This window comes from Panicum hallii, chromosome 9 (genome assembly GCF_002211085.1).
Source record: "Panicum hallii strain FIL2 chromosome 9, PHallii_v3.1, whole genome shotgun sequence".
In the NCBI taxonomy this organism is placed as follows: domain Eukaryota; kingdom Viridiplantae; phylum Streptophyta; class Magnoliopsida; order Poales; family Poaceae; genus Panicum; species Panicum hallii.
In genome coordinates, this window is record NC_038050.1 from 73,276,007 (window position 1) to 73,300,332 (window position 24,326).

The 24,326-nt window shown below is 41.7% G+C and overlaps 2 protein-coding genes across 2 annotated transcripts; both read right to left on the reverse strand.

Moving 5' to 3' along the window:
- Positions 1-597: 597 nt before the first annotated feature.
- Positions 598-10,922, reverse strand: LOC112876812. Its single transcript, XM_025940991.1, has 12 exons — positions 10,383-10,922; positions 10,165-10,244; positions 9,055-9,239; positions 7,480-8,548; positions 7,276-7,403; positions 6,821-6,880; positions 6,673-6,723; positions 6,497-6,567; positions 5,526-5,671; positions 1,673-5,197; positions 1,437-1,591; positions 598-1,357 (listed from the first exon to the last, which is right to left on the reverse strand). The coding sequence occupies exons 1-12, from the start codon at positions 10,730-10,732 to the stop codon at positions 968-970; spliced, it is 6,210 nt and encodes a 2,069-aa protein (XP_025796776.1). The 5' UTR covers positions 10,733-10,922; the 3' UTR covers positions 598-967.
- Positions 10,923-12,641: 1,719 nt separating this feature from the next.
- On the reverse strand, positions 12,642-23,429 carry LOC112874845 (AP-2 complex subunit alpha-2-like). The gene is made up of 26 exons (XM_025938405.1): positions 22,945-23,429; positions 21,469-21,600; positions 21,245-21,370; positions 20,572-20,634; positions 20,393-20,490; positions 20,107-20,314; positions 19,424-19,495; positions 19,252-19,344; positions 18,974-19,075; positions 18,755-18,852; positions 18,165-18,246; positions 17,994-18,082; positions 17,043-17,148; positions 16,897-16,962; positions 16,501-16,607; positions 16,320-16,424; positions 16,106-16,226; positions 15,373-15,870; positions 15,184-15,264; positions 14,893-15,057; positions 14,724-14,810; positions 14,493-14,618; positions 14,261-14,341; positions 14,114-14,185; positions 13,318-13,397; positions 12,642-13,233 (listed from the first exon to the last, which is right to left on the reverse strand). The coding sequence occupies exons 1-26, from the start codon at positions 23,074-23,076 to the stop codon at positions 13,092-13,094; spliced, it is 3,132 nt and encodes a 1,043-aa protein (XP_025794190.1). The 5' UTR covers positions 23,077-23,429; the 3' UTR covers positions 12,642-13,091.
- Between the last annotated feature and the right edge of the window lie 897 nt (positions 23,430-24,326).

Genomic DNA, 24,326 nt, shown 5'->3' on the forward strand with positions numbered 1-24,326 from the left:
TAAAATGCCGATGTATCCATTATGGAAACAAAAGATGATACCGATAGGACTCATGGTGATCCATAATTTCATCCGTGAGCATAACAGTGGTGATTTAGAGTTTAAACATGTAGAGCGTGATGAAAATTATGAGCCTACAGTACCGGAAAGGTATAACAAGTATATAGTGCCCTCGGATGGATCATCTCCAGTACCCAATGCGCCTACTATGGATGTTTTTCGTGATACATTAGCAACGGCTATTTCTCAAAATTGGATGTAGTATGAGTAGTAGATCATTGAGACTTAATATGTAATGGAATTATTTTGGAATATTTGTAGTTTATTATCTATTTATTATCTATTTGTAATGTACTGTTATTTTTTAATTAAACGTTTAGATGAAAAATCATAAATAAAATCCACTCATACATCGTTCAAGGGCATAAGGGACTTTTTCAATCCGAATCTCTTTTTTCTGAAGCTGAAGTTGATCTGCTAGCCAAACACTTTCAAAAACTCTGCAACTTCAAAGCTGAGCAGCTCTACCGTGAAGCTGTCATTTGTGAAGCAGAGCAGTCCTAGGAATCACAGAATATCATCCAGTAACACCAGAAATATCAGAAGCTAAACCAATCAATCAGACATCACTCTTTCCAACACATCAGGCGTACCAGTGCATGAAGAGATTGTGGTGATACAATGGCTGTTCCATCGAACAGAGTGTCAAGATGATACAGACCATGCCCAAAAGCTGAATCTACTTGTTGGGCAGCACATTCCGTCATACCTCTATGCTACACATATACTCCTTGCTACAGTTGAGTGGAGCAGATATGGTCATTTACGCTCTGTTGACTACATTGTAATTAGCCTATACAAAGGGGAAAGATGTGACAAAGAATTTTAAAACCTATTTCTGCTGCAGAGATCAAGGATGCAGGTAGCTACAAGATGCACCCTTCCTCCCGCTCTCATCAAATTTACATTAACCCCTAGGTTGCCCTTTCGAAGTTGATCTTGATGACCCACTGCTGCCAAATCTATCAGACCTACTCCTAGAGTGATTTGAACTAAGAAGCCAAGACTCACTGATTTGAGAGTACCTGCCACGCTGATGACTCCGCTGGCTGCCCCGATTTGCAATACCAGAAGGTGGGTTCAAGCCCTTTCTGGTGTTTCCAATGGCTTCTCCTGAACCAGAAACACTGGAATTGGTGGATTCCTGCTTCTTTGTTGCTTCCCAAGTCCTTTTACTTGAAGGCTCTGCCTTTTCTTTACTAGACATGTTGAGATTCTGGCTAGTGCTCCATGTAGTACCCTCATTTAAGTTCTGATTGGCTGATGATATTGACATATCATATGGTATTGACGGAACCTGAAGTAGGGAAAAACACAATGTCATATGAAAAGTCATATAGGAGGAAAATGCCATTCAGGTCTTACAATACAATTACCTGCTCAGGCAGGACCCAATGTGTTGGAGCACCCAAGTTCACCTGGTTCACACTGTCATCCCCTGGCACTGATCCTCTTTGAACAATTTCATTATTACCATGGGCCAGACCTACCTCGTTGATATCATAAGTTTCCTTCCCCTCAGTTCCAATACCTGGTGGAGAGAAAACAGATGATTCCACAATAGAATTAATGGAGAGTTCAGGACATGCTAAGCATTGGCATACTGACTAACCAGATGAAGGTTGGAGCATAGGTCTTGGAGAAAGCAATGACCACATATCGTTGATTGGATCATCTTGGACACCCCATAGTGCAGAATCAATAGCATCACCTTGGTAGTAACTAGGTTCACCCCAAGGAGATAATGCGATAGGGCTAGAGCATTGTGGTTCTTCCTCCGCAGAGGTGGCTAGGAAGTCCTCCAAATCAGTTGTTCCTTGCATGTACGAAGTCCCACACCTTTGTTCTTCCATTAAAGATTCCAAGACATCTGACACATCAATTGACTCAGCACCACAGGAAGGATCAATTAACATGTTCCCTCTTGTAAGAACAGTAGATTCACTTTCACAGTATAGTTCTTTCTGAATATTTTGTTCACATTTAAAATCTGATTTCATGGCATCTAATTCCCCAGTTGGTGGATCAGACTTGGGTGACACAAAAGCATCTGGTGAGTCCACATGTTGCTTAATTAAATTTTCAGGTGCTGCTGATGTTAACACAGAGCTGACCACAACAGTCTCCTTAATCTCAGGTCTAGGACCCCCAGTTGGTGGACCAGACTTGGGTGATACAAAAGCATCTGGTAAGTCCATATGTTGCTTAGTCAAATTTTCAGGCGTTGCTGATGTTAACACAGAGCTGACCACAACAGGTTCCTTAGTCTCAGGTCTAGGACTTGTACTAGGAAATTCACGTTCAATATCTAGGACAACAGGAGAAGATACAAAGAAAACCTTGGATTGAGGAGACTGAGTAACCGAACCATTTGATGGATTTGCTTCAAGTGATCTTTTCTCGTTCAAGATCTCCTCCATCTTGCATATATCGGAAGCAGATGCAGAGGTTGAAGTTAAATTTTCAGGCACTATTGATGTTAACCCTGAGTTATTCATGAGAGGCTGCTCACTCTCAGATCTTGGAGTTGGTTTAGGATATTCACACTCCATATCTTGGTTATCAGGACATAAAGTGTCAGTGTGAGGAGGCTGATTAAGTGAAACATTTGATGCATCCGACTCATGTGTTCTTTCCTTATTTGAAATCTCCTCCACCTTGCATGTACCGGAAGCAGGCACAGAAGTTGTTGGTAGATTTTCTGGCCCTACTGATGTTAACACTGAATTGTTCACAATAGGGTCCTTACTGTCAGATATTGGAGTTGGACGAGGAGATTTGCACTCAATATCTTGATTATCAGGAGAAGACACAGGGAAACTGTGAGAATGAGGAGGCTGATTAAGTGGACCATTTGATGCATCCGTTTCAAGTGCTTTTTGCTGATTCACAAACTCCTCCATTTTGCATGTATCAGAAGCAGATGCAGAAGTTATCATTACATGTTCAGTAGCCGTTGATGTTACCATTAAGTTATCCAGAAGAGGTTCCTTACTGTCAGATCTTGGAGGACATTCACGCCCAATATCTTGATTATCAGGAGGAGATGCAGGGGAAATGTGAGAATGAGGAGACTGATGAAGTGGACCATTTGATGCATCAGTTTCACGTATTTTTTGCTGATTCGCACACTCCTCCATTTTGCATGTATCAGAAGCAGATGCAGAAGTTGTCATTACATTTTCAGTGGCCGTTGATGTTATCACTAAGTTGTCCAGAAGAGGTTCCTTACTGTCAGATCTTGGAGGACATTCACGCCCAATATCATGATTGTCATGAGGAGATGCAGGGGAAATGTGAGAATGAGGAGGCTGATGAAGTGAAGCATCCGCGTCAAGTGTTTTTTTCTGATTCACAAACTCCTCCATTTTGCATGTACCAGAAGCAGGCGCAGTAGTTTCCGGTAGATTTTCAGGAGCCGCTGATGTTAAAAGTGAGTTGTCCGCATCAGGAACCTTATTCTCAGACCTTGGGGATGAACTGGGACATTCACATTCCAGATCTTTGCTATTAGACGATTCAGGGGAAACCTTAGATTGAGAATGGTTACCCGAAGAATTTGAGGCAACCGCCTCAGGTACTTTTTGTTGACACACAATCTTCTCCTCCTTGCGTGTATCCGAATCAGGTGAATTAGTAGTGGTGACATTTTCAGGTGATGCTGGTGTTAATCCTGACTTGGCAACTGCAAGCTCCTTATTCTCAGATCTTGGAGTTGGACTAGGAACCTCACGGTCAATATCTTGGTTATCAGGAGAGGATACATGGAAAATCTTCGATTGAGGAGACTGGTTAACTGAAGCATTTGATGTATCCGCTTCAAGTGTTCTTTGCTGATTCATGATCTCCTCCATCTTGCAAATATCGGAAGCAGATGCCAAAGGGGCTGAATCTGTACTGCAGACTGGAACTCTTTCTGAGTGACTCAGCATGCCGGATGGCGAACTAGAACCTCTATCTTCAATAGGAGTTGCTGGAGCACAGCTCGTTGGCTTTGCAGAAGCAATAGAAGAATGAAGTTCATCGAGAAAATTTGGATTGGTTGTTGAACTTAAGCAAGAGCCTTCATGTTGACTTGAAGCGGTCCTGGACTCGGACGGACTCCAAGCAAACACAGGACTGGAAACATCTTTCCCAACTCGTTGAGTAGGTAGATTTTTCGATAGATCCAGCCTTGAACTCAGATCTTTAACAGATCCACATTGTGAACTACCTTTGGAATCATGTTGACATTGTGACCACGAAACATGTTGATTCTGATGAGATTCCACATTACCACGTCCACAACAACTCATGTGGGGCGTGGTTGGACTCCATAGGGCTCCGCTGCTGTGACGGTGGTACGATTCACCAGAGTATCCTCCCTGTATTCCACCATGGTGCAAGTCTGTTTGCCCATATGAATTCCCAGGAGATGGAATAAAAACTGAATGCTTTGCCTGGCACTGTGCTTGGCTATTCGCAGTATGAACATCCTTGGGTGGAACCGAACTAGTTGACAGTGACAAGCTATCATCCGGAGAGTACACACTCTCTCTTTCTGGAGCATAATACTTATTAGACTGAACGGTTATTCCAGAAGAACCAGCCATACTATAACCAACAGGGGATAGAGCATTCGTCTGATCCACACTTGGGCTGTTCATTGTATGTCTAGTGCCAGCCAATGTTGCCTTGCTACTTGTAAGCGATGCAGCCTGAGTGAAATCTTTCTGCTGTTTTGAAAGCACTTCAGTCAACAGCAATGATCTCTCTTCACTCTCAAATGTAAGCCAAACTCTCAGATCACGTGGGAAGTAACTTGTCCACTTTGATAGTTGCAAAAGAGTGAATGGGCCTTGAACATTCCCAGCAGGATCCTTGTAGTGCCAGACTTTCTCTGGCTCCGTGTCACCTGACATTGCTACTCCAGACGATGAAAGTGATCCAGCTTCATACATAGCTCTGTTTGTTATGGTGTTGTTCTCAAACTTTCTTCCAGCTACAGATCCATGTATTGTACCTTCCCAGGACAAGTTTTTTGGATGGCGGCTAGAATCAGAAACTTTTTGTGGATGGTTTTGCAAAGTGTTTATATATTTTGATTTTCTTCGTGATATGGACGTGTCTGGTCTTGTCTGATTTATTGACCTTCCAACTGCACATAATAAATAAACAATGCTCAAACACTAAAGTTAATCAACACTTCAACTAAGGAAAGTTTTGTCATTTCAACAGCTCAACATCAATGCAAATCTTTTGCCATGTCAAGTGAAATGTTACCGTAGTAATAAGAAAAGGTTGGATTGCATCTTTGCATGAAAATTACAATATAAAAACTTATACTAAAGGCTTTACGGATACATACTGCAACAGACCACGTGAAATTATGCTACAAGTGCCAGATTTATTGGAGGCGAGACACCTAGTACATTCTAATATTTATTACTGAACATAAAGCATAGACATTTTAGGAAGATATATACCAGCTTTTTTGTCATCCCTTTCTTCGGCGGATTCATAATTAGGGTCCATATGGGAGTCAACATGCACTTCCAGAACTTCGTTTATCCTCCGAGTTCTTTCCTCAGAATTGTTGAGAAGCTGCAGCTTTTCTACACATTCTCTAAGTGTATGATACAGTCAAGGATCACAGATTCATCCAGCAGGGGGCTCTGTTCGCCTAAACGGCCGTTTAGTCCGTTTATTGTTTAAACGGTAAACAGAGGTCACCCATGTCGTTTAGGCCCTAAACGGTGAATTAAACAGTCTAAACAGGGTCAAGTTAAACGTGATTAAATGAGCTAAATGACTATTTAATTCATAATTTAGTCAATAGGAATATTACAACTACCACAATCAATATCGAACTATTTAGCATTGTAAGTATATGAAGTGTTTTGGGATTTAGATTTCTTCCAAAAAGATTATTTGGTAGCATACTTACTTTTTACATGTGCAAATATGTAAACTTTCTAGCATATTTGACATTTACGTACATAAATTTGTATATTTTAGTGTTACTATGCAAAACCGTTTAGGCCGTTTAACTCCGTTTAAACACCGTTTAAACGGCCTAAACACTAAACAAAGGGTGACCGACTGTTTACCGTTTAGCGTTTAGGATAACATTGGCAGGGGGTACAAAGTCCAGTGCAATAATACTATAAGAAAAATAAATCTGTCTTTGATCATCATGAATATTCACAATTCCAGACCAAAAGATTACCGGTTATTAGAAGCATGCCCCTAGCATGAACGGACCTACAGAAAAACTATGACAAGAAAAGGGAGCCGCAAATTGCATAATAAATTCTAAACAAAGCCAAAATCAATCTTGGAAGAAGCAAATAATTAGATCCAGAAAAAAGATAATTCAGCCATAAAGAAGATGAGCACCACAAACATGTAAGTAATAAAGGCAGATCACATCATAGTAAAATGGTCTAGAGGATATTCTTTTCTGCGCCCTGTTTCACTTGCACGGTCACGAAGATGCCCCAGCCTTTCCTTTTCATTTTCAAACCACTGTAAGAATTATAAATAGCAGTAAGTTAAATCTGAGATCTTATGAACGAAACAAGATCATTGTATCATTGTATCTATAATTTCATGCAGCTGAGTAGTTCTTACATCATTCACTCTTACAGATTGCAAGATTTTGGCTTTCTCTTGAATATACCCCTGTGTTGATAATACAAACAAACACAAATCAAACTTACACATATCTGAGGGGCCAGAAATAAATTAGATCACGAGTGTCAAGCCTCATGTAGCGTACCACTTTTAGTCTGCTAATTAGACCACACTTCATGCTCTGCCTTAAGCGTTTGCACTCCTCCTACACAAGTACATGTAGATAACAAAAGGAGGTGAAAACGAAACCCGATGTAGTTCAACTATGATGCACACTAGTAATCCATTGAACAATAACTAGGTCAGAAGTAAATCAAAGAGACAATTTCAGAACATAACTGCTAAGAAAGAACTTGGTGCATATAAAGCATTTAGTCAAATACTGAGGGAGAAAAACACCCATATGCCCAAAATCTAGGCATTTGAATATGGTCACCTTACCCTATCATTCTATAACTACCTACTCATAAACGAATGAACATGTGCAATTATAGACACCGAGTATTCAATGATACAAACTATACATGAAGTAAGGACATTTAAGAAATTCTAGCAGCACAAACTAAACAAGAAACAGGACACCAAGCAAAAATATCTAACCTCTGTAAAATCCTGGTTAGATATTGTATCCATTGTGATAATCTCCTTTTTGTCTAAATTTAATATCTCAAGGGCAAAATTTGTCATCTTCTTCCCAATGCTGTACTTTTCTGGAACCTTGTGCGTTCCTGCAAAAAATAAAAAAAGTTAGCTCACGGTTAGAAGAAAACTTTAACAATGCATTTAAAGAAGTAAATATCTTACCAACAACTTTTACTAGGCGATATATATCTTGTTTCTGGCCAACACCAGAAATTTTTATCCTCACAAAAGCACCATAAATTTTGGCTGAGAATGTGGCATCATCAATTAAATCCTCCATCAGGCTGCGCCTCATGTAAATCAAATTTATATTATGCATATCAATAGCTGCATAAGCCTCAAGATTAACTTGTGGTTCTCTGTCCATCTTTCTATGCATCCTTCTCCTCTTATCAGGAGACAATTTTACTGCCATGTCACTGTATCCATTGTTATCTACTTGAGCCAAATTTGGATTGATGGTCACTTGGCTATTATCACTTACTTTTGGAGTGTCATTCATAAGAAAATGCATTTCCAAAAGCTTTAACATCTCAAAGTGAGCAACACGTGATTTCCTGAACAAGCGGTGAAGTCTTGTGTCACAAACAATTTGGCTTTTCCTCTTAGGATCACGAAGGTTATTCTTCTTAATATATTCCAGCAGAAGGGTCTGAACATCAAATTGAGAAATGAAAGATTGATCGCCACCTCTCATGTGTCCTACAAACTCCAGCAGCTCTGGTGACGCCCATTTTGTGTCTACTGGCAAGGGCACCCGTCCATTTTGTACTTCCATGTCTACTGGCAAGGGCACCCGTTCGTTTTGTACTTTTGTGTCTACTGGCAAGGGCACCTGTTCATTTGGTACTTTTGTGTCTATAGGCAAGGGCGCCCGTTCATTTAGTACTTCAGTGGGTAGGCTCCCAGCATCTTTAACTGGAAGCTCAACCTTTTTTGCAGCAATGCTACAATCTGAATCTACCTTGCGACGTTTTCGAACCTTTTTCCTTGCAGAATTACCTCGCTTTCGTTTTCTTGAGGAGCAGTCAGAACCAGCATCATCGTCATTATTAACGTCATATAGGTCATCAGATGACTCATCCTTTTCTTTCCTAGCAGGAGTGATAGGAACACTCCATCTGTTCTTGGCATTAGTAAGTTCTTCCAATGTTAATGAAAGCTTCCCTTTCAGATCTAGCCAATATAGCTTAAACAGGTACTCCCAACTGAGTATGTCATCAAAATCAACCTGTAAGACACAACACATAGCAAAGAAAGGTCACTTGAGTGTGTAGGACAGTGCGCCAAATAATAGGTGAACTATTTAGTTTCTTCGCACGCGGACTGTACGAGATTGTGATGCTAAGCAGCACATAAAGGCAGGTATAGAATAAGTGTGAAATATTTAATCTCTCAAAGAAAAATAGTGAATGGATGACTAAGTTGGCTAAAAAAATTGCATGCAATAACATAACACCAAGCTGAAATGAAACACACTTACTCCGTTCCAAATTACTTGTCACAACATCTAAATTTCCACAATAACAGATAAATACACTATCAATATATTTTATGGTGGAACTAATGAAACTAATCTGATGTTGTAGATATTGGTACATACATTTTTCTATAAACTCGGTCAAAGTTAGAAAAGTTTAACTTAGGACAAAGCTAAAGCGAAAGTGATTTGAAACGGAGTATTTCTGATTTTTTTGTCATGAATGGAGTATTTTTTTAGATTAATTAGAGGTTTACCTTTGTGGCGCTTTCATCTTTGGATTCTATCAAAAGTATAGTTCCAAAACAAGTGTCGCAGAAGCCCTTGGTCCCCCTGACACTGAAGAATTTACCTTGCTTGATGCAAACTTTGCAGAGGGAGTATGTACAAGTGTAGCACATATAGTGCACTGCCTTTTCACAGCTGCTGCATATGTGCCAACCTGATATAAAAAATGTCAAGAAACACGGAACAGCTCAGTGGGTTTACTTCAAGTGCCAAGATATTGAATTCAAGCTTAAAAATTTCATGAAAGTACATATTTCTTCGTCTTCTATCACCAGCTAAGCCAAACTAACTAAGAATCATTGCAGAACTTTGCATCAGTCATCATCACAACCTCTTACACAACAACATGATACAATTGAGAAGCAAAAAGCCAAAAACAAACCAAATTCTACATTTATTTAGATAACAAAACAGGGGAAAGAACTAAACCACCACAAAGCCAAGTATTGGACATAACCATGCAAAATGCCTACACAAACACATCTCAAAAACTTCTCCAAATAAAACAGGAGCTCCTTGGAAAGAATAGAAGATAATGGGCCAACATCTGAGCATTCATCCATACTGACTAAACTAAAGCCTACTACAACAATATATCACTGAAGAATATACACACGTGATGACGTGAATACAATGAAGCGTGAGAAGAGTGCGATGATCAGGATTATTTATTGTCCATAGCATGGCATGTGGCAGTTCTCCACCGTACATGACGCATTCTACTTTCCTTTCAGACCTCTATCTTTAGTTATCAATTAACCCCTTAATTATTCACTTGTCTATCTAGGGAATGTACTGAATGGGAACTCCGATTGAAGTGATGGAATGCAAACTCATGATACAAGCTGACTGCGAGAGATAGGATTATTGTCCCTCCAATATAGGAGACTTAACTTTGCTAGCATTCAACGAGGAGGTAGCAGCTCTATACATCATTAATCAAAGAGCAGTGCAATCACTCGTATCTGTTCCCTTAACTAGCCTATGATATTCACCATCCAATATTAACTTTAGGCAAATATAACCCGGGCTTGTTTAAGGAAGGCGGAGAAGGGGCGAGTGCGATGGATGAAGCTCACCGCAGTTCCACTTGCTCCGGGACTGGAAGAAGGCCTCGTCGCGCTTGATGCACGCCGGATGGTAGACCTTAGGGCATCCCCTACAGCACGAGACAAACAGAAGCAGCCGGTTCAGTGTCGGAGAAAAAGCCACAGCGCAATTCGCAGGCAACGCGTGTGGCCCCGAGTCTGGGAGAAACCCCGGACGCGTCCCGCGGGCGACGCGGCCCGGCACCCACCTCCGATCGCAGACGACGAGGTTGCCCCCGTCGAAGCAGATGAAGCAGACGACCTCCTCCTCGTCCTCCTTCCTTTTGGCGGGCTTGGGCGCCGCGGCGACCAACGCCGTGCCAGGGCCTTCCTTCTTCTTCGGCGGCCTCCCCCTCCTCTTGGGCCCGACCGGCGCGGGCGCCTCCTGCCGCGGCGGCGCGTCCGGTGGCGGCACCCCCATGATCGAGCCCAGGAACTGCGAATCGTCCATCCCCGGCGCCTGCGGCGGCTCCGCTGGGGGCGGCGGGAGTCGGAGCTCGGGCGGCCAGTCGGCCTCCGGTGGGGTGAACTGCTGGGCCCCGGCGGGGCCGGCGTCCATGGATCGGGCCCCGGGGGTTTAGGGCTGGCGGCCCCGCGGCGGTCGGCGTGGAGCGCGTCGCCGTCGTCGCGGCGGTCTTAATCCGGGGGGTCGCGTGCGACTCCTCCTCGCCCCGACCCTGTGGGCGCAACGCAGGAAGCTGCTGCTGCCGCTGCTGCCTGCCTGGTGGGGGAAGGGAATATGGGAATGGAATGGGAGGGAGGGACGGGGGAGTAATTTGCTGGGTGGGGAAGGGGGCTTTCGGCATAAAAGCGGCCAGCCGGGGTGGGGCCGTCCGCTTTTGGTTTGGGGGGTTGGCCCGGTGGGCGCGCGCACGCGGGGGGAGAGGGAGAGAGAGGGAAAGGGAGGGAGACCAGCCAGACGCGAGGTGACACACGAGACGAGTCGGTCAGCCACAGAGTCTCTCTCTCTCTCTTGTGCTTTGCGGTTCGGCCCCTGCGGTCTCGGGGATTTTGGCTGGTTCGGTGCGGCGCGTGCGGGTTGGGTTGGGCAGTAAAGACGGGGGCGGTCACTGCAGCTGTCCGCCTGGGGGCATGGCTGGCTCTCTTTCTTTTTCGCCGCGTGGTTCGCGAGCTTGCACCTGCGGCTTTGACTGGCTCCTCCCTCCATCCTCTCCTCCGCGTAGCGTAGAGGAGAGCAAGGCCGCTGCTGGCCGCTGGGTGCGTCGCAAGTCCGTTGTTTTTTCTTTCTTTCTTTCTCTTCTTTTCTTTTCTTTCTTTTTTTTGAGACAAAAAAAAGGAGATGATAGGGTACGATGCAGCAGCCTTTCATTTCTCACCCGAAGCGGGTAATGTGCAAAGACAGTATCGCTCGCCTTGATTCTTTTTCTTCCCTTCCCATGGAGCCGGAAAAGTCAGAGCGATGCGCTCTTCCAGTTCCCGCTCCGTCCAGCGTTATCAGTCTACCATCGTACCGTCCCCATGGGAAGCCGAAGCCGAAGCCGAAGCCACGAAGAGCCCTGCCCATCCCCCGCGAGGCCGCGCAGCGCCGTCACGTCGTCTGCCGCATGCGTTCCTTGCTCGGGGAAAGGATCGCAGGGCAAAACAGCTACCGGCTATCTCCCGATGAAAGCGACGAAAGGAACCATTGTGATGGCGAGTGTACCTGACCCACGGCTTTGCTTGCTTCTCCCTTTGGATGGTTAGCAACGGAACGGCGGCACCTTGTGGAGCGCAGCATTTGTTCACATCACCCCCCGTCGCACAATAACAGGTCGGCAGTTATTTCTGAGAGGTACCGGTCACAGCTAAAAGTTGGACGTCTGCAACCTCCCTGAAGGCGCGTGCAAGTACAACGGCGGTGTGGTACGGTTCTCATCATCCACCTGACGTCCTTCCCTCATGTGTTAAAAAGAGAAAACCCAAAAGTTAAAACAAAAACCAACAGCAATCGGGCCTTGCTAACATTGGACCAAGGCCCGGAGAGAGAGCCCAGGCCCCGTTGACGAACGTGCCGCCCAGATTGTCCACCAGCAGCAGATACACCACAAATGTCAAGAATCCCCTCCACCAACTTCAACAAACCTCCGGCGCCAACCTGCCCATTGGATATCCAAAACCCCTGACATCTCATACTGGTACGAATCACTGAAAATTAGAATATAGAATATGTACCACCAGATTGATTATTAAACAATCGCGAATTTCGCCATCTACACACGAGCATAAAGGAACAGGAAATATGCAAGCGCACAGACCTACAGAGCGCACATAGAAGCAGTGGCAGCACCAGGCTTACACCCCACACTTAAAAGAGTTCTCGATGCCACGGAGCGAGAGAGCACCCGGATGAGGCAGTGGCGCTGCCAAGGATGAGGCAGCATAAAGGAACAGGAAACCCAATGTGGTGACCTGATCATTCAGATAGTCCAAAGGAAGGATTAAAGCTATGCAACCACACACACACCCCATGCACAAAACAAAACCTATTAATTTCCTTTCCCTATTCCAAGTTTCCAACCTTATTGGTACAAACTGTAATGCAATGCGCATCAAGGCAACTTTACAATCGGCTTGGTGGAAAATCTAACACCTTATATAAACACACAAAACTACTGATATTCACCACCAGACCTGGGCAATCAAGTTATACAAATGGGGCAAAAGGGGATGGGATGACAATGACAAACAACAAATTAAGATTACACAATATAGCAACTGCTCCATGGAGGGGCCTTGCAACAGGCCCAAAAGAATCTAGCACTTTCCCGCTGAAGAATCCGCTCAAGACTACTCCGCCAGCCCTTTCGTTGTTCCACGTGTTGTCTTGCCAGCAAGATGCTTGTGGAGATGTTAGATCCTCATATTAAACAACTGTCATGTACATCAAAACGTCATTGTGTTGCTTTTACTTCTCATTCTCATAGCAATCCAGCAAGCATGGCACCAGGGTCATTGTATGTGGCAGGTGCTGCAGCAGGCAATTGTGGCTGTACCGCGGCAGGTGGGGCTGCCTGAGTCCTTGGGATATGGATCAAATGCTCCTTGATGAATTCCTTCAACCTGTTTAGCAAAATCTTTGAATCAACTTTTCCATTCCCATTAGCAAGAAACTATTATTTACGAGATGATGGAGCAAGCTTATACTCGAATGTCAAATATTGGTCGCCAGATGCAACTGTTAGCCGGAGTTGAGTCCTGTCTTGTGGATCTGTTTCAACTCTTATCTGCAAAGAGTCAAAGATAAGCGGCAAAATTTAACATCCTGTCCAAAAAAAGTCTTCCCCAAGGGATAAAAACAGTTAATATACACAAATGCATGCACGAAACATTTGCAAGTAAAAAAGATAGACTTAGCAAAGACTCAGGCTTAGATACATCCGACATAAGGCTCAGGCACAGCACTTTCCTAAGGCTGATCTTTGGCTAATGTGCAGTGACTGTATCCATTGTTCTACTGTGCTCTGCTGACCAGTACAAAGGACAGCATCATACAAGCATACATCACTTGTAAGCAGAAGCTAGAAAAATCATTAAGATACTGCTGTCTTCACAGTTCATGCTACCCTGGATCCAACTGAACATTTACACTAGCCGGAAAAAAGAACCCTAAAGAAAATTTGCTAGGGTTGAACCAGCGTGTATTCTGAACAGAGTTGGTTTCAAATCTAATCGTATTGTGCTCGCCAGTTACAAGTGGTACCCATATGAGTCAGCTCGACTCAATCGTAGAATATGGTTGAACTGGTATAACAATATTGGGTGAAGGATGCATTGGAGTTCAGTTGGGGTTCAATTAGTAAAATGGATCAATACCATAATAGCTCCAAAAGAATATCAGGCAGCAATCTATTTGCATTCTAAAAATGTAATTCGATACGGAAGGAAAATTACCATGGTACAAACACCAAGAATATAAAGCGCAGTCAACCATCATGCTTACCAGACAAAGCATCGCACGTGTTGCTTCAGAAAAAAATGTGGTGCACGCAACCAGATTGTTCGGGTTGTTATCCTAAAAAGAACAGGAACTTCAATAGTTTGAAAAAACAAAGGCTCAAATTAAGGAGACAAATATCACATAACATACAAGTCCAGGAGCGACCGCCAAGTGAAGGCTCATGAAAAGATTAGCCATCTCAGGAAGAGGCATCGGTTTCACACCTTTTACCTGTTTGTTGACATAACAATATGGCCATTAGAAAGATTCTTCCAATAAACACTCAACGCAATAATCGTAATGAGATTCTTTCATTTCCCACATGACACCGAAGACCACTTTTTAACTCGGCTTATCCTCCACAGTACAATTGAGGCCTTACCACTTCTTGAACCTTCAGCGAATGAACAGTCAGTGCTTTCCACTGGGGGAAAAATTCATCAGGGGTAAGAGTTATAGGTTGCAAAAATTTATTCAATACAACAGGGAGTCGAAGTTTGGCATCCACCTGCATAAACAAAACAAAGAAAGCATTATTACCTTGTGAGGAAAAGAGGAAACTGGTGAGCATTGGGACACTAAGGGAAAAAATATAATTGCATATAAGAATCACCAGTGCAGTTCCAAACGTGTATGAGAAATCAAGAACAGCAACATCTCTACTTGCACGAAGATTCGCAATCTCAAGTGGAACTTGCACCTACAGAAAACAAAAGAGAATTGAATAAGACATGGAAGAAAACATTAAAGGTGCAAAAACATTATACTGCATCAAATAATACCTGAGCTCTTGGAGGGATAGTATCTGGAACTGACGAGAGCTCCATTTTTAAATGACTAGGAGGCAAAATCAGAGCCCGCACTGACATAAGGGGTGAAGTGTTTTTGTTCCCCAGGAAAAGAACAAGACGGCCATGATGAGCACGCCATTCCGCTTTCAAACCAACCTAGAAACAACATCCAGGAGGAAAAGAAAGTTTGTGTTAGAGTTATGGCAAGGCAGATATGCAACATGAGGATTAAAAAAAGGTACAGCTATAGGAAGTAAGGGAACAAAATCTATTTATGAAAACCTGAATGTGAGGATCCTCATACAGCACTCCACTATCTTTTGTGCACAATATATGAAACTTCTCCTCAACATTGACAATTGGCTGTATAAAGCATATTTCAGTTCACAGGTGTCAATTGAAGAGATATAGTTCGACTTAAGACGGCACTCAATTAGCATACAGCCAAAGGAAATAGGAATACACTAATACCTGAACTGAGTTGGACTGGTCCTCAAGGGTAGCTAGTGCCAAGTCACCTACTGGACTTTGATTAGCGTCTAATCCTTGGGCAGGATGTTGCTCTACAGCAGGAGGGGCCTCTATTGCAAGAGGACCCAAAAGATCTGCTAGGAGGTCTGCAGGAGAAGTAGAACGGGATGTCGAAGGAGGTTCAACTTTAATCTCATTATTGATATCAGTAACGTTTGTGGCATTGCTCTCAACTTCAACAGGACCATTTTCTTTAGGAGCTTCAACAGGTGGGTTGGGAGCTTCTTCATAAGTAGCACTGCTCTCCTGAATATCAGAAACAGTTTGGCTTGGCATCTTCACAAGAGTGAGATGATTAGCTGCTGGTGTTGATCCATTTGCAGAGGGGTGATCAGCTACGACAAGAGCACTGGAAGTTTGCTGCTGACTTCGTAGCTTTATAGCACTCTGCTCGGCTGTGTCAACTTCAGCATCTTCAGCCTTCTTCAGTAAAGCAGACTACATTTAACAAGTAAACCCATAGTTATAAAAAAAAAACCCTTCTCAATGGAATAAATTGACCAAAATATAAGTGTATCCCATCAAAATATAACTATGGAGGTGATAGTTGGCAGTGCAAGTTTTATTGTTCTTGAACCCGCAGGAGAGCTGCGTCTTTCAATAATAATAGAAAAAAAAATGTTAGGTTACTGGGCCCTAACTGCCTACAAGAATAGTCGGTAGTGTATGTTACCTCACGTTCAGGGAATTTCGGCATTTCGGCCAACACATCTGCCAAAGCAGAGCCTTTCCTGCTTAGTTCAAAATATTCAACTGCTCTCTGTTGTATTTCAACATCAATATAGCTCTCGTACCTAGAATATAATGTAAGCAAGAGAAACAAAAGTTTAACAACACAAAATGTGGTAGCACATCATTAAGCTGGAACTGGAACAATCATTTATTACTTTTTAAATATTGTGAGGATTTGTTGCTGCAATCCAACATCAGGAGGTTGATTGTGCATCAATATCTTGGCATAGGTTGAGAGAAGAATGGCAACAGTACTTGTCCTGAGGAGAAATTGATAGTGCATACATTACAACAGGATAGAAAATGACAAACAAGTTACTCAAGTTCACAACTTACGATACTGTCGGAAGTTTATCATTTATAATAGCAAACAATTCCTTAGGGCTACAACCAGGTCTCCGGGCCAAAAGATGGCCATACTCCCCAAGAAGGTAAGCACTGACCTGTATCAGTGAGAAAGAAGGATAATTTAATGCAAGAAAGAAAATGTGCGGGTACAAATAGGAGGTGTAACAAGATGGCAGACAGATTTCTGTCCATTTTTGTAAATAAATAAAAGATAGAACAAAGGTTCCAGTTTGATCAAGGCAATTTCATGTAACCGAAATATGTATCCAAAATAAAGGTAGGCATATATCGTACTAAGGAGTGTATACCAGGTTCCATTGAAAATTAATATCTAGTAGCCCTGTAATTCTTCATAATACAACTTGAACTGATAAAAGAAAATACCTTGACCATTGTCTCATGAATAGCAGGCTTATCAAGATATTCCCTCGCCTTTGCTGCAGCGTATGGCTGATAAAATTGCAAAATCAAATCATGAATTTGCCAAACAAAAAGGAGAAGATTTCATGCAACTCGATATATAAGCCAACCTGCAAATCTTCATTGTTGGTGACAAATTGTACCACTCGATACCATATATCATCACTTACAAAATCTCCTGCTTTATCTATAAGCTGAAGAATAACATCAACATACCTGCACAAATACAATTTAGATATAGCACAAACTTTAAGGATATGAAATTCACAAACCAAAATGCACATCAACTAATGAAACAATTTGCTACAGTTGTTACCCTACCCTGCATGAAATGTCAAAATCTAGTAATTAAATAACAGGTTGGTCATTGCACAGCTATGGGCACAGTAAAAGGCTGAACTTGATGGCATTAAATACTTCTAGTCTTGGCTAGCAAAATACCTCAATAACACCAACAACATCAATAACAATAAAAATCTTCTAATCCCAATAAAGTTGGGAGTATAAAACCCCACAAAAGGTAGCATGTTAGGTATGTCACAGTGACAGGAAACGATGTACCCAAATTGTGAAGGAAAGTACAAACCCATTACAATTCACTAAGCAGGTAAATTCTTCTTCAGACATGCAACACCCTAGCTCATTCTGCAGCTAAGAATTTCAAATCTTAACCATTATTTTCCTAGTTTTTCATGATTGAATGGTGCTCGTGTTCTAAACTTCTAATAAATAAATGTGGCCTCTTTCCTGATCACTTTGCTTCTTAAACATAAGACAAAAGAAGGTAAAATGTGGGGATAAATGAGGACATCGAAGTCATTTCATGTTGTGCCTCAATTATCGTGCCAAAAGCTAAAATTGTTTATATTTACAGGGCAGTAAAATGAAACATTTCTATCTACTAAAGTTCTAAAATAGAAGCTGAGAATATTCAAGGCACAAAATGTACTAACTTCTAACATGTAATTACGTGATTTCAACTGCCACATATATCAGACGTAAATGACAATTTGCAACATACTAACTGGAAAACTGGTCTGATCTTGTCATCAAAATATTACCATGAAAGATCTGGAGCAAACTTCTCCGCAAGAATAGCTGCCTTCAGAGAGAGCTCTTCACGCATTGCAAATTCAGCTGTGTTAAGATACTGTGCAGGAAAAAGAAAACATTCAATCTAAGAAACCACATGAATGAATCCACAACAGGACCACTCTCACAAGATTAGTTACCTGCAACAACTCCTCAACAATTTCTTTCGCATTTGTAACATCACACATGCCATATAGTAAATCAAGAGCCCTTCGTCTAATGCTGCAATAAAGTATCATACAAATATGAAGTTGCAGCAAAGGTGAATGTACACAGATTATTACAGCAAACTTGAAAATATTTAGCACTGTTTATTCTTAGTGTTTGACCTTTACTACCATCGATAGTCACTCCATGCAAGAGATTGCAGGTGACATCAGACACTCTAGGATGATAAATACAAGATAATTGATGGAGTACTTTACTACACTACACCTACAAATGAATGATTGGATCCACAGTTGCAATTAAAAATAATGAAAATGCATTTAAGTGGTTAATTTGGAACTATAAATGTATTTGTAATTCTTATGCACTTCCATCTCTATCCTAGCCAAACTTGATCGGGACTAAAAGGTATTGTTGTACTCGGAACTAAAGGTGTGGAGTTTATGTAGAAGCCATCCTAGATAGTTTTGGTACACCCTAGTGAGAAATGTCAGGATGCTCATATTATCCATTCAATTCTTTGAGAAGTATAGGAAAATTACAGACTGGAAGAGACTCAAACCTGATATCTGGATCCTTCAAAGATGTAATGATCTGAGCCTGGTGCCTTTTGATGATGTCCTGCACATCTGTTACTAGCAGCATCCTAGTCATGTTTTCCTGCGAAGATAGATAAATTACTGTCTCAATATGCTAAATTTTCCAGTTGCACAGCTTCATGTGGATGCAAGACTGCCAATAAGGCATAAATCAAGTAAATGTTAAACAGGCATGCAATTACCAGACCAAGATACCGAATATTTGGTTCCCGGACTGCAATGAACTTCCCAAGAAGAGCCACACACTGTGACATCATCTCCTTTTCAGCATCCAGATGCATGACCTGTAAGGAAATAAAATACATGCAAATAGACTTTATTAAAGAAAAAGAAGTAAGACACTAGGCTATCAATTTTAAACTGGTAAAGTGAAGCATAAATTTCTGCAGAAAGAAAAATGCAAGGCCAAATTGCTAGAAATAAATATAATTAGACGTTCATAAAGTCAGCATAAACTCACCAGAGCAAGAGCTTCAAAGAGAACAGCATGTGAGGCATTGTTCTTGTTAACGTTTTTAACAACATCAGTGCCCATCAAAATGCGCTGTAAAACCTAAAGAATGACAAGAATATCATTATAGTTCACAAATGTTTGTACAGGTGAGTACAACTTTTAAAGTAAAACGTTGTACCTCAAACAAAGCTCGTCTTGCATTGGGATCTTCAATGGTAGGGAAGTACTGAAGAGCTCTCATTGTCTTAACCTGTGAAGATAAAAATTTATGCTTAGTTGAAGGTGAGGACCATTTCCATCTATACACACAGCAGATATACATATTTTCCTTCAAGGCTTCAACACGCACATGAAGAAGTAACCGGTGCATGTAAATTCAAATTCGTAAAGGAAATATCTCTATAATTTCAAAGTTGTGTGTTTCTGCCATGGCCGTGCACAGCCTAAAACTACCCTTCAGAAAAAGGTTCTATCTCCAATGAAAAAGAAAAGGAATAGGCATTCTAACAATAGCAACTCCAACTGTTTAGTTTCAGTAGTAATTCCTTACGGCTGCTTACTTTTTATACACAGTACAGAATATGTAGGATTTCAGACTTGTAAACCTCTAAAACGTAGCCTTACATCACAACTTGCCTAAGTAGCTTCAGTGTTACAAACTTGTAGCAACCATTAAACTATACCCATAACTAGTCACTTTTGTTGCTATTTACATGTCACCGCTCACAAATTCACTGTTGTTATTGGTCAAGCATAATAGAAGGTATCCGTTTAATGTCCACTAATCAAAAACAGATTTGGCCTAACTTTACTGATAAATAAAACCCGATGAATGAATGATGGCACGAGAAAGGAAAGTACCTGAAGCCAAGGAGATGGGATTCCGTAGTAAGTGTATTCTTGTGGAATATCTTGATTTCTTGCTAACCTCTCCAGTATTCTTACACATTTTGGAAGGCAATTCCAATATGCTTCAGCATTGTTGGATACTAATGAAACAAAAAGGCTCATGACAGATGTCAGCACACCTAGGTCGCGCTCATCTAGAAGTTGTGCCATTCGATCAGCCCTGATATGCAGAATCCAATTAGCATATTATATTAGGTAGAGTATAATGTAACACTTCTATATTCTATAATATTACTACCAGCCATCAATATTCACAACATCAGGATTCTTCCTATAAAGCCGCAGAAGGCATAGAGCAGCCTTCTTTCTGACAACAGGACGGCAGCTACTTGAAATCTGACAACATAAGATGTTTCATTAATAGAATCATTCACAAAACAGTGAAAGAGGAATATAAGCAATAGAACATCCACTCACAAGAAGTTTCTGGACATCTGGGGCTAGTGACTCAGAAAATTCTTTCCCACCAATGTTACCTACCTGAAAAATATTTCAGTAAAAGATATAACACATAGTGGACACAGAATGGTGCTAATTGTGCAGGAGAATCAGATAAGAACTAAACTATCAAGTCCAGCATATAAATGTCAAATGTGGTAGCTACTAGCAAGAAGGCATGCAATGTGCTAATGTAACAATAATGACATTTGTCCATATGCCACCGCCTGTTTACGTAGATCATCGTATATAACCAACGCATGCAAAGAAAAAGGCCAAGTCATAAAATAATTATGAAGTTGAAGCCATTAAATTACAACAAAAAGGTAATAAACTAAAGGTGTCCAAATTACAGAAATGAAATCAGTAAAGTAGAAGCCTTAAAAGCATGCTCTACAATTTTGGCATACTTGCAGGTTTCGGTTGCTCCCCTAATGATGGTGGCACCAATTTGATGTACTGAACGCATTGAGACACAAGTGCTATTTCTAGATCAAATTCGTTCCTTCTGTTTTTAAATATGACATTTAAACTAGTTAGCTTGTCCTAAACATCGTATATTTAAAAATGGAGGGAGTATTTGATAGTTCGAAAAGGAAGCTAGGACCAAGCCTGCAGAAAAATTAGAGTAGGATAAGACAGGATGGCATACCATTGTCAATGCTAAGCACTGGAAAGTCTCATTTCGTCCTATTATGTCATTCCGTACTGTATTTATTACCATCCTTAGGAAATCATTATTCTCATTCAGTAAGCAAGATGTCACGATATAGCCAACCTGCAGCATGTGTCAAAGGATAGCAATCAAGAAACAACTAAAACAAATATTTTGAGAAAGAGTGCTATGACTAACGATATCATAACTACATGTTTTACCTGCTTCTCAGGATACTTTGGTGCAGATATCAAAGAAACAGTTTCCATATGCCCAAAATCAACATCATAACCCAGCATATAAATGTAAAGCATTTTCCACACGTACTTTTTCTTCTCATATGGTGATAAGCCCTGCAAGGTAAGAAAACACAGTGATTTATAGCACGGTTGCAAACTTTTGTCGATGATTTGGGGTTTTCAGGCAATTAAGGGCAGGATTGCAAGCCTACAACAGCATGTTTTAACGCCATAAATCCCAGGGAAAGCAAGGCTTGGTGATTGAAGTTTTATCTTGAATGGAGATGTTTCTTTGGCATTCTACACTAGGTTATCAGGAACTGCCTACTATGGTCCATATAATAGTTGATGCATTGAGGGAAACACAAGTGTGTTGTCATAAACAGGAACACAAGTTATTGGATCTGTCTGTCTTTCCATATGCGGCAGTCTGGATGAGCTGATGAGATTGATATCCCAACAAAATTCAGGTTGTTTAGCACAGTGTGGTGCTATTTTATTTTAGTAAAGAACTCCCTAATGCAGATCCATGCATATGAGCACATCTATACATGGCAAGTCTATCAGCAGTTTCATTTCATATGCTTTAACATCAAGTCTTGTCCAGAAACACATGCTGTTACATCATGTCGTAGAGAATTATTATTGGGCTTTTAATATCATAGGTCACAACAACAATTTACATTCCGTAATCACGCTGTTATAATACATCTCTCTTTTGGATATAGACAATATAACTTGTCAAATTTTGACCAAAATTATTCACAAAAATGCTGCTAATGTAATGTTTTACAAACAGCTTCTTAATTAAACATGTAACTAGAAAAAATGATGGTCAAAGGAGCAGAAAGGAGACCTCAGCGATATGAATGAGAAATATTCATCCCAACATAAGTAGAAGATTAGCTAGTTGCATGAAACTGTAAATGGAGAGGTAGCTCAAAAGCACACTGGCAAACCCTAGATCCCACTACCCTAACTTCCAAGAGAATCCCAACGTACCAGGTGCGGTGTGAGTTAATTATTGAACAGTTGGAAACCGTTTCCATTAAATACAAACTGAACCAGAGGCTGAAATGGTTGAAAACGATCCCTAAATCATTCAAAATGGTCGGTCTCCTTGACAGACTGTTGCAAGTAGTCACAGTTAAGACTTGAGACAATAGACAGCAATGCCCACGCGACCAAAAGATATAGTTCATCGAAGTATAATTCTATCAGCCATCGAACAGTTTGAAACTAGGACGGCTCAAAACTACACTGCGGACCTCCAGGCCCGAACTGACTAGTGACTACCAAGCAGCAATTCTGCACCACGCAGCTCTTCAATTATCGTCCAGCAGGGCATTTCGAGCAAAATCACCAGCGCCCCACCCCCTCAATTACGCAAATGCATTCGCAGCTAGCAACCAGCATCAAACCAAAACCCCTAAGAAAAGGGAAGGGAACAAGCGTGACCTTCTCATTTTTGAACCGCGTGCGGATGTTGCCCAGCTCCTTGTCGACACGGAGGCGCTCCTGCTCCTTGTTGTGGCAGTTGCGTATGTCGCTGATGAAGACCGAGAGCCCCCGCATCCCCGAGAGCGCCATCACCTCGTCCCCCGGCCGCCCCCGTCCCCGCCGCCGCCTTCTAGAGAAACCCCAGATCCGCTTACCGGCGCGCGAGATCTGGCGCCCGGAACGGGGGAGCAAAACCCCGCGGGGCGGCGGAATGGATCGGCACCTCCGCGCGTGGAGGCGGTGCGGGGAGGAGGAGGAAGCGGTTTTGATTCGGTCGCGGCGGTCGTCGAAGGTGGACGGCGGGGAGGTGGGGCTGATCTGCCTGCCTGTCTGCCCCGGCGGCGGTGTGCGTGTGCTGGATTGGGGGCGCTTTTTCGCTGGTTTCTGGAAGGTTTATTGCGTCCGCCAAGGAAGAGGAAAAAAATTGGCGTGGCTGGTCGGGTTGAAGTTTAAACACAAGCCATGAGATTTCAGGAGATTTGGGGTTGACTTTGATCTTCCGTCCAGCAGCGGACTCCTTGCCCTTGGCTATGAGGGTTTACATGCAAACCGTAAAGAACAAAATTTAAGTATCAAAGTAGATATAATTGATGGATCATTTTTTTCAAATATGTGATAAGGAAATAGATCGATAAAGTTTTTATAAACCGTCCTTTGAATATCATTACATAATATATGGCACTCTGAGTGAATATTTACTTTGTTTCAAATTTTAAATTCTTTTAATTTTTCTAGATATGTATAATCTTTTGTATTCATCAAGATATACGCTATGTATAAATTTCTATAGTTAAAGATGGATCACAAGTTATGTTATGCGAGAATAATTGGCTGATTAGAATAGCCATATCCTTGTTTATATAACATAGACTACATAAATAAAGCAATGTGATAGAAAACCACACCACCTAATCTTTCATGGGTAGACACGTTACGGGATACAATTTAGTAGTATAGAATACATTAGTTCCATGCATCGGTACTATTGTGTTGAGCTCAAAGGAACACTAATTTCATTAGACTTACACCGATCAGATAATTCTCAGTAAAATCTCATTGTCCGGTGATGATCAAGTCCCTAACTTAAACAATTGTTGCTTCAATCAGACATGTCCTCTTCTATTATACAACACAACTTGATTGGGTGACTCATGTCACGGCTACCAACGCACCTCAAGCGAAATGAGTACCTCAAATGCCATACCACATGCACAAAACCACATGCTCCATCTTAGTCCTCCTTTTCTCTACATGTAACCATTGATTGATTCCAAGTGTATATATCATTTATATCCCATCAATCGAAAAGACCACGTCAAGCGCGACAGTAAACCTAAAAA